We start from the raw sequence: 10,827 nt of genomic DNA on the forward strand, positions 1-10,827 counted from the left end.
CAACTGCAACACAGAATTTCCCTTCGGATATCAATAAAGTATTTCTGATTCTGATTCTGATTCTGATTGGCAAAAACAACAACGGCTTTTGAGTCCCATTATTAGGCTACATTGTGATTACGTAAGCGTGTGTAAAGCCGTGAATGTAAATACATTGATGTACTCTACTTGTCTCTTGAACTGGAATAGAAGGAAGATATCTCTCTTGTCTCATCTTTAACTCTCTGCGCTGTCAACACATCACCGGAGTACCGCACCGCAGCGCGGAAGCCACGCCTGGTTTGGTAGCAGCAGTGGTAGCACGGCCCTACCTCTGTCTCTGCAGATACTCGCAGCCGGCCTATTCCCAGGCATGGATGAAGGTTGCACTCAGACATGGCACTGCGACATTATACTCTCGACTTCAAGCTCTCTACGGCAGGTAAAATGAGCGAGATGAGCGTCTGAATTCAGTCAGTGCAAGAGTTCAAGTTAACAGTAAACGCTACAGCCACTGCATTAGGGCTGCATGATAGCTAGCTAGCTGGCTAGCCTGCTAATATCTGCTAGTCTGTCACTGTCCTTCAAAACAGTACGCTATATCGATTTTGATGAAACATGGCTAGTAATGACATACACGTATATTGTTTGATAAGTTGGGTTTGAAGATGAAATTTATTGTCGGTAAATATCTTATTTAATGTAATTTGCATGTTTGTGTGTTTGTGTATTTTTTTTTTTTTAAGTTGACGTCTATTCAGTCTCATTGCTTTGGATGGAGGCTCCATTAGTTTACAATGTGGAAAGTGTGTTAACCGAACGCTGTCGCACAGGATCTCGCGCATTTTCAGCCATTTTTGTAGTTTTATGTGTGCTACGAATCTAACGAACCGTAAAGGTGAGTAGTAAACTAATGTCTAGACTGGTAACAGTGTGAACGAGGTCTTCCACTGCCGTTAGACCAGCATTAACCTACTTGCCTCAAAATAGGAGTTGACGTTAGTGCTTTAGTAATCAATAACTAGTAGGACCTGGAAATTGTGTCACTGAGTCACTGAGTGATAAAGTTCCACCATTGGTCAGAATGAGTGTTTTTTTATTTGATTGTGTGATTTATCGTACAATAAGCTACCCAACTCTATTAGTTCAACCTTCACCAGCTACAGCAGTAAAATGCTGCTTACATGTTAATCCATCTATAATAATTAAGTCTCAATTCAGCAGCAATATGACACTTTCAGAGCCATTTTAACTGTGTAAGATATACATAATTAAGCACATTTTGTTCATGTTGTAATAGGGAATTTAGTAAAGGATCTGAGTACTTCTTTCACCACTGATGCAGAGAATATAAATAAAATACAATTATTATTGGTTTTTAATTGGTCCACCCTCTCTCTTTTCACAGTTGACTCTGCTACGACAGTTCCTGATATACTGTCCATATTTCATGAGCAAGAAATGACAGAGACTGTCCATGAAACAAATGGGCATGGATACCTCGGTACTTTTGTAGGCAAAAATGGCCGGTAAGAACACCATTTCTTGGTTGCAATATATTTGAGTTCTTTTGTCTGTCGTGAAGATGCAGGGATTTTTAGAGAAATCTCAAAGTTGTGTAGTTTATTACATATTAATTTTACATTTTGAATAAAAATGAACATTAGATCTTAATACTGCCACATGTCGTCATAGAAATATGACATCTGTTTTCACTATGTCCAAAGAAATTGGTTGACAGGTGAGCAGTCAGTCAGTGAATGTGAAATAAAATATTCAATACACAGAAGTGTGAGGATAAAATTTAGATTGATTCTATTTTTACAAAACACAATGAGGCATTGTGATTACCTGCGGCTCATTATTGATGGAAACTAGGTCTTGGGCTGCCTAACTTCTCTCAGATGTTGAATCTTTCTATGACTTACTCTTAGATGAAACAACTTGGTAGTTCTTAACTAAGGACCCCTTAATTATTAGGAGGGTTTTTTCTCCTAACTTTGCCAGTTAGGAGCTACTTTCAGTATGTTTTGAAAATATGGCTCCAGATGTGTTGTTGTACAAAGAGAACATGCAACTAAATTCAGTTTAATGCATTTACCAAAAGTCTGGTATAAGTATGAAATAGTAGTTTCAACTGTCATGAAAAATGGTAGTTATTGTCAGACGAATGCAGCGTTGCATGGATTCCCAGGCCCAAATCAGGTTGCAAGCTTCTGACGCGCCCGATGGCTGAAGAATCACCAAAAGTGTCGTGACACACCTACTCCAACCTTGTTTCAATTTTGGAGTGTCCAATGAGGACCCATCAACCAAATCTATATTTTCTGCAGCCACACCACCTCTTCTTCTGTGGGTGATGCACACCATGGTGTGGTACGTACCACCCGCATGCATCTTTTTGCAGCTGGTTGTCTGGGACCTTTTCAGTGTGACCTTTCTGTATAACTCCATCCATGAAACCTTTTTAGTAAAAAAAAACCTTCTGGTTTTTTTTAACTTCCTAACAAGAGATAGGGCACGCTGTTCTGCAATACAGCGGTTTTGTGGCATTCTAACATCGTCCTTTTTATCTCCAATGGATAACTCACTTTTCTCACTGCAACTTTGTTCAGGAAAATCTCGGTTGTACCGTTGAACAAGCAGTTCTTCAATGCTGGTGATTGAGATTATGTTTGCTTTCAAAAACATTTGTCCATATTCATCCACACAAGGACTGCTGTTGAGTGGTCCATTTACTACCCATCCGAGTTGTGTCTTTACTGCATAAGGGCCATTCCCTTCACTATTCATAACCTCCCATGGTTCCAAAGCTTTGGGCAATTCAGTCCAGTGAGTAGTCCTATATATCGTTTTCAACAGTAGTAAGCTGAACTTCACTGCGATATGACTATTCCTTGATGTCTCCTTGTATAGGGAGGTTTTCCTTTGTAACAAGAATCTGTGAGTGGGTGTTTACGGAACTGGAATTTGCCATCTTGGGGACTGCATACTTCTAGACCAGTTATTTTGTAGCTGCTAACCGGTGTCTCCTGTCCCATTGTTTTTAAAATAATTCTTATTCCCTGCCTCTGGACGTTAAGTTCATTCATAAACTTGCCGGTACAGAATATTGCAGTACTTCCAGAGTCCAAAAAGACGTAGGTTGTTGTAACCTTGTTATCTTTGACATGTTTAATCTGTACCCGGAAATTACTCAATCGTTTCCGGCCTCAGTAAGGTCACCAATTGTCATGGTAACCAGAGCGCTCATTTTTCCCTGACATCTTTCGCTTCTTTGTGAGCATATTCCTCTTCAGTCTTAATGTGCAGTTAAGTGGAGTGTTTCTTTTAAGAGATGTCACATATGTGCCGCCTTTTACATTCTCTGCTCATATGTTGAGCACTGAGTTTAAAAGGGAGTTTGAAAATAATTGATTTCAGGTTGGAAGGTGTGTTTATCTCTTCTATGTACTGACCACTTTGTAGTACATTATAACATCCTCTCAAAAATAGTACATAAGAATGCAAGGCCTTGGCATCTTCAACATTATTGTTGGCTAGCTGATGGCTATTAATGTAGGCTGCTCTGATTTTTATACCATGGCCAAAATGAATCAGTAAAAGCTTCCTGGCCTCCCTGTAACCAATTAAAGGTTCCAAGTGGAGACAACTTTGAACTAGAGCCTTTGCTTGTCCACTTGTGAACTGTTCTATAAAGTAGAGTCGGTCTTGGTTGCTTTCAGTTTTACTTTCAATGTTGTGTTCAAAAGATTGAATAAAAGGCTGATACTGTAGTGGTTCACCAGTGAATGCTGTTATGGCTTTGACTAAAAGTAAAGACAAACATGTTGTCTCCTCAACACATTAACCAGAGTATTATTTTCCTTATTGAGACAAAAACCTCTGAGTGGTGCCACCTGCAGGCGTCACAGGTTGCTGCTGTTGACTTTGACCAGTCCTGGGTCTAGCACCACCTGTAGCCTCATCTGAGCTGGTGTAGATGGGGCCTAAATGAGGGATGCTGTATTGACCTTGATCTTCTGATCATGTTGTTTGGAAAACCTCTCCAGCGTTTTCCGTGCTCTTTTTTGTCGATTATTCATGGCCTCACTTGACATGTTTTGAGAAGAAACTTCATATTTTTCCAGTACCTTTTTGAATTTTGCTGTGGATTCAGCTAGTCCAGCTTGCACTTGCCTTCTTTCCTCTTTTGCTTTGAAGCTTGCTTCTTCTATATCCATTTGATGCTTCTTTTCAAGCCTATTTGCACAAACCAACAGAACTGCTCTTTTTGCCTCAAACTGTGCCTTTAATCTTCTGGTAGTTGAGGTTGAGGATGTAGTGCTTCCAACATTGACATCCCCATGTGACGCACTGTCTTCTTGCTGTATGTCGGGAAACTCCTCAGGTTGTTTATTAAGCTGCTCCTGATAAGCAGCCAACTCCATCTTTCTCTCCACATTATTCCAAAAATCTCTGCACCTCTCTGTCTTATGCTCAAACCAGTTCATTTGGTTACACTCTTGTTTTTCTTCTGACTTGAACTTTTGGACAGAATTTTGAAATTTTTCACATTTCAATTTTATGGTATTTTTGTCAGGCTTTACAAATTCATTGTCCGTAAATGCTTGAAACTCATTCTGTTTACGTGTTGACACTCACAGTTTTTTTCTGCAAGAGCGTATTCGTTTCAATAGAGTCATCATCTTCGTCAGCAGTGATTCAATATTTTTGCAAAAGAGAAAACCACAAACCTTTTGAGCCAACAGGGCGTGTGGGTTTATGAAAATGTAGATTTTGGGTGGAGTATCAATGAAGTAAAAATAAAAATGTTCTACTCACTTTATTGCTTTGTGTCAATCTCTTTATCTTTACCACTTTATTTCTCAGGCTTGCTATTCTGCGTGTGCACTCCCATGCGTTGGTCACCATTGATCTGCAGTGTTATGAAGAGGATAACATTGCACAACTAGACAATGTAGGTGATTTAAAAAAAAAAAGGATCTTTTATCCATTACCTAAAAGCCAAAACACACAGGACAAAATAGCTTTTGGATATGTGACAGAACCATAAGATGAGGACAAGTGTCCTCAGTGTCCTTAGGTGCGCAAACATGCACTTTTCCATGGACAAGACATTTAGCAGTCGTCTAAGGACAACTGTGCTCCTAATTGCTGTGGATAACCAGTAGATACATTCAGAATGCAGAGAATATATAAATATATATAAAAGGCTGCTGCAATGTTTTTCTGCCTATGTGTTTTGGCGTTCAGTGCCGCCCATGTAGCTCTATAAAGTATCCTATTAGTTGACAAAAATTGTTGTGCATTTAAGCTTTTATGGTGTTTCAGAATAAATTTGTTTCTCCACAGCTTTTAAATGCACTGGAAACGAAGCTTAAGGTTATCCTTAATGGCAATATTGCAAGGATTAAAAGGTACGTATCTGGAGGTTCATGGCTTTGCTCACAATGTAAAAAGGCAAAAGCAGTAATATTGATTAATTGTATTGTTCACCATTCACCCCAAGGCTCCCAGCCCTCGTACGAGGAGCAGAAGTTGACAGATACTGGCCCACAGCTGACGGTAGACTGGTTGAGTATGACATGGACCAGATAGTGTACGAAGAAGATTCTGCATACCAAAACATAAAGATATTGCACTCACAGCAGTATGGAAATGTCCTCATACTCGATAATGACTTAAGTAAGTGTATACAAAACTATGAACTTGGTTTTTCATTTTGAGACTCAAGATACAGTTTGGCTGCATAAATTGATGATGAAAAAATGCTTTAAAGTGCACTGTTAATGTGTTAACCTACATAAGTGTTATGTAATGTACTAGATTAAACTTGCAACACTTTATTCAATGATGATTATTGCATTTGTATTCATTAGAATTGATCAAGTATTTTAGTGTGTAAGTAATTGGTTTACCTTGCAGACCTAGCAGAGAGTGATTTGGCCTACACCCAAGCCATCATGGGTAACGGAAGAGAGAATTATGCTGGAAAAGAGGTGCTGATATTAGGAGGAGGAGATGGAGGCATAATTTCTGAGATGGTCAAACAAAAGCCAAAGATGATCACCATGTTGGATATATCCTTTATGTGTTCTGTTCTGCTGCTGAAGCTTTTTTCTTGCCGTTTTGGGACTGTTTAATTCCGAAGGCTATGTAGTTTTCTCTGTGTTTTACTAAAAGGTATAATTGTACACCACCTGATTGACCATTCCTTAACAAAGTGTGTACATTGACCAGAAGGTGATAGATGCTTGCAAAAAGTACATGAGAGGAACTTGCGGGAGTATCCTCGACAACCTGAAGGGAGACTGCTACCAAGTCAGTGAATGAATATTCATGTTTCTTCCATAAAATCTTTACCTCTTCACTGTGCCTAACATTGGTTCACTTGAATAACCAGTATTATGAAATGGTTCGTTAAAGGTCCAATATGTATTACTGACAGCTAGTCTTTAAAATAGTTACTGCAGTACAAATTCAAAATACTGGAGAGTGTTGTCACCCTGCCCCCTCCCCCCCGGACTCAAAGTTCATGTTGGTTGCCAGGCTGAGACCACAGCATCCAACAATGTTGATAGGCGCTTGTCTCACATAGCCAGACATTACTCCACAGCACAGCGGAGTAGCTAACGTTAGATGCTGACTATGTTGACAGTCATAAAAGCCGTGCTCACACAGAGCTCTGTACCCAACTGACAGACACACTTTTTTTGGCTTAGAATTACAGCAGGAACCGCTAAAAAAACTCTGCAACCTCGCCGTCCTTTTCCACCCGACCCACATACACACTTTAATAGCTTAGAATTACGGCAACGATCTCTAAACACTCTGCAAACTCACGGTCCTCTCTTCCCAATTTACAGCCTCCCCCTCTTGGCTTGAAATAACTCACCGCTGTCGGCTACGGGCCGCCGAACACGCTGCATGTTGTAAACAGCCATGGCCCGCTTTCTTGGTCCTCCAGTAACGTTAGCAGTTAGCAGGGTTAGCATAGTTAGCATGGTGCGTTAACCAGGACCAGTTGGGATCATTTTACTGGCTGTGTCTCAGTTGTTTTTGCGAGTACCCTAGCAATATAATTCAATGTGAGTAACTACACGAATGTTGGAATGACATAAAATGCCCATCCCTATTAGCTGTGATAAATTAGCCTACCTGTTCAGGAGAAAAAAATGTAGTTATTAATACAAAATTAAGAACGGTAAATAAAAGTTAAAAAACAATGAAAACAAAATTAAAAACAATTAATCAAAAACAGGTTGAATACTGTTGATCCCGAACGTTACAGCTGTAGTTAGCAGGGTTTACGTTTTTACAGGTATATCTGGCAACCCGGCCTGGCTGTCAGACTACGCAGTTGACAACAACACACAGGCCAAAACACAAACAGGCATTCTGTCACAGAGCGGAAATTTCAAAAGTAGAAAATACTGGCATTAGCATTGTTGTCAGAAAAAAAAATATTGCAACTTAGCATGTTTCCTTTAGATCTGATGCCGCATTGGGGTCATTTGGGGATTTATTACAGTAAATAGATTACATATCAGACCTTTAAAGGTGTCCTTTGTGGTTGTTGACAGCATTTCCTTCTATTGAGAAATGTTTTACAAAGCAGATTCAGTATTTCAAATCCAGCACATCCATGATTACTAGCTTGCAGTCTTCTTCTTCCCTGTCTTCCCTTCTTCCTTGGCACATTGCAGCATTTGGCCTGTCACCACCACTTGTTGATCAGTGTGACACCATTTTTAGAACTGAGTATTGGGCCATACATGACTGGGCATGCACTAGATAAACACAATGGTGACAGTCTGGGATTTTACTTCATTTAAAACAAGAACACATTTATGTAATAAGCACATTTTCTAAATGAAAGAAACTTGAGAGGAAAGTTAAGTGGATTCTCCTTGTCTCCTGCATTACAGATACTAGTAGAGGACTGTGTCCCTGTGCTGAAGAAGTATGTCCAGGAAGGAAAGACATTTGATTACGTCATCAATGACCTGACTGCAATCCCAATATCTACACAGCCAGAAGAAGGTTTTTGTATTTTATTTGTTATATTGTATAGTATTTATACATAAAACTCTGGAAAAGCTCTTTGAACTTGTTTGAACTTGTCTGTTTATTGTAGACTCTACGTGGGAGTTCCTGCGTCTAATCTTAGATTTGTCAATAAAAGTCCTGCATCCCTCGGGGAAATATTTTACACAGGTGAGTCAATATTAAAACTTTTGCATTGGTCTACTAACTGAGCTGTCCCGGCGCCCGAGGAGTCATTTTTTTGACATTTTTTTTCGCCCTGCTTCTGGTTACCAGGGTAACGCCCAGACCCTGACAGAGGCACTGAGTCTGTATGAGGAACAGCTGGGGAAGCTCTCGTGTCCGGTGGCGTTCTCCAAGGAGGTGACATGTGTGCCCTCCTACTTGGAGCAGTATCCTTTTATCGGTTCTAAGGTTTTTTTATTTGGTAATGTTGTTACTGAATTAATTTACAAAAATGTATTTTGTATATCCCATTTACAATTTTCGTTTGCATACATTCATAAGAAAAACAACCCTAAAATGTTAAATAATATATATAAAAATATGAAAATATTTTACTGTCATGAAGAAACAAAACTACAAAAACGTGACCCACGTTGTGAGAAACTAGAATTATCCTTAAATATTATTTGTTCATACATATACTAATGTACATTTAAGCAATCATTGTATTGGCTCCTGTGATACTATTAGGAATCACAAAATCCTGCTAAAAGTCTATAAAGCACTTCATGGTTAACTCCTTTGTACATCTCTTACTTGCTCGGTGATCGTAACCCCATCAAGCCTCTCAAGTCATCAGGCACAGGCCTTCCAGCTGTACTTAGCATTAGATCCAGGTCTGGGGAGGGGGCTTCAGTTACTGTGGTCCTGCTCTCTGGAACAAGCTGCCTGATGACCTGAAGTCCGTCACAACTGTGTCTACATTTAAAAGTATACTCAAAACTTTACTATTCTCTCAGGGATTTGATTAATTACATTATGTGTGTGCGGGTGTGAATTTGTATTGCCACACTTTTTTCTTTTTTGAGGATTGCTGGATTGCATCAAGGTTTGCTGTGTTGATAATGCTTGTGCTGTATTCTTATTTCTGTTTTTGCTTTGTTTCAATATTGATGCTTATATTTTTACATCTTGTTTTTTAATGGAAAGCACTTTGGGTTTACATGTAATGAAAGGTGATACAGTGCATATAAATACATTGCAATGTGCATGCACACATATTTTGATGTGTACAATCCTTAATTCGGCTGTGTCAGATGGGTTTTCTACTCCATCTGGAAGAAGTAAAGACCTCCAGTCGTCTCTGTTTCAATCCTCAGCAGCTGGAATGTGAATGCTCCTCCCATTTCTGCTGTAGCCTTAAAGGTGTGTTCAGACTGAACGTGACATAAAAATTAGATGCAACACAAAGTTTGGATAAATGCATTGTTATGTGGGCTTCAAAATTCAAAGAGTTTAGCTGGAGAAATATAAAAAGAGATTTAAGAGGTTTATTGTCATATGCACAGTAAAGACTTAAACCATGTGATGAAAAGCTTGCTTTGCAAGTCTTCCTTACAATACCAATAAAGCTGAAACAAACAAGTTGTAATAAATAGTTTGACAAAGGGGCAGGATTTAAAACTAAAAATTAAAAATAATTATATATAAATGTATTAGAGTGCACTGTTCCACACACTTGTGACAGTCATGCCTATTGTTGGTGAGCAACGGTTGACTCACTACAGCTAACATCTGTACATCAATTGGCTGTTTTTAGTTAAAAGACATGGATTGCAAAAGGCTCCAGCAGTCAAGTTACTGTGAATGAATTAAGATGAAATTGACTTTACATTCAGTCTGACCACATCTTAGGGGTACAATGGCGGTTTTATCCCCTCTCTAATAACCCCATTCTACCCTAATCTTCCTTGTTTTAGTTGTTTTACCATTGTTTGCTACAACGTATCTGTTGTAATTCATTTGTGTTGCTTAATTTGGATTGTCCATTTGCATGTACTCTGAAGGAACTGTTCAATGTTTAAACAGTGATTAGATACACTGATAATGTGGTGTAACTTATCTTACATCCTCAACACGTGTGAGTTCTCTTTTCTTTAGGTTTTTTAAGTTCTTTACTTTTGAGTAATGAGCTTATGTCGTGTGATAGGCCAATATATAGCCTCAGCATAGCTGAACTGAGTTGCTTTTAAGCTGTTTTTGTTACTGCCTCTCAAATGTGATTTGATTATTTCAGATTGTATCAATGCAATGTGACCATGCCCAGTGAGACTGAAGTGTTTAAGTCCAAATATGTTTTAAAAGGGAAACGATTCCACCACTTTGCCACCTTTGTGCTTGTGCTGTTTTTATGTCATGTTTTATTAGCACCTTTTGGTTTCTCCTGATATATTTTAAGTTTTTTTAAGACTGTATTAGGTGCATGTAAAGGACAGTGAATGTAGCTTGCATATACAGGACACAGCACGTTTATTCATGATCAACCCTGTGGGACTCGGTTACATTTATTTATTCAATATAATTTAACCAAATGCTGTTTGGTCACACTTGAGATACCTTCTTTGATCTCTTCAATAAAGTGTTTTTGGGGGGAAATGTTGTTTTGTTTTCATCCAAAAGAATTGATGAATATTAATTAAGGACACCCTTGGAATATTTTAAGGAAAGCATGTCAATATGAACAGTGAACAGGAATACAATGTAGATACAGCCAATGTTAATGGTTTGTACAGTTTTGTTAATGATCTAGTTTGTTTCTCTAATTAGTTAAACTGAATGTGGATGTAATTCCTT

At 38.7% G+C, this 10,827-nt stretch overlaps 1 protein-coding gene across 1 annotated transcript; it reads left to right on the forward strand.

Moving 5' to 3' along the window:
• Positions 1-149: 149 nt before the first annotated feature.
• sms (spermine synthase) lies at positions 150-10,633 on the forward strand. Its single transcript, XM_032533529.1, has 11 exons — positions 150-421; positions 1,388-1,508; positions 4,852-4,939; positions 5,335-5,399; positions 5,492-5,667; positions 5,908-6,062; positions 6,214-6,303; positions 7,911-8,025; positions 8,120-8,199; positions 8,305-8,420; positions 9,291-10,633. Exons 1-11 carry the CDS (start codon positions 376-378, stop codon positions 9,319-9,321), a joined length of 1,083 nt encoding a protein of 360 aa, XP_032389420.1. The 5' UTR covers positions 150-375; the 3' UTR covers positions 9,322-10,633.
• Positions 10,634-10,827: the final 194 nt, after the last annotated feature.

The sequence above is a fragment of the Etheostoma spectabile genome, chromosome 13 (genome assembly GCF_008692095.1).
Source record: "Etheostoma spectabile isolate EspeVRDwgs_2016 chromosome 13, UIUC_Espe_1.0, whole genome shotgun sequence".
Classification (NCBI taxonomy): Eukaryota; Metazoa; Chordata; class Actinopteri; order Perciformes; family Percidae; genus Etheostoma; species Etheostoma spectabile.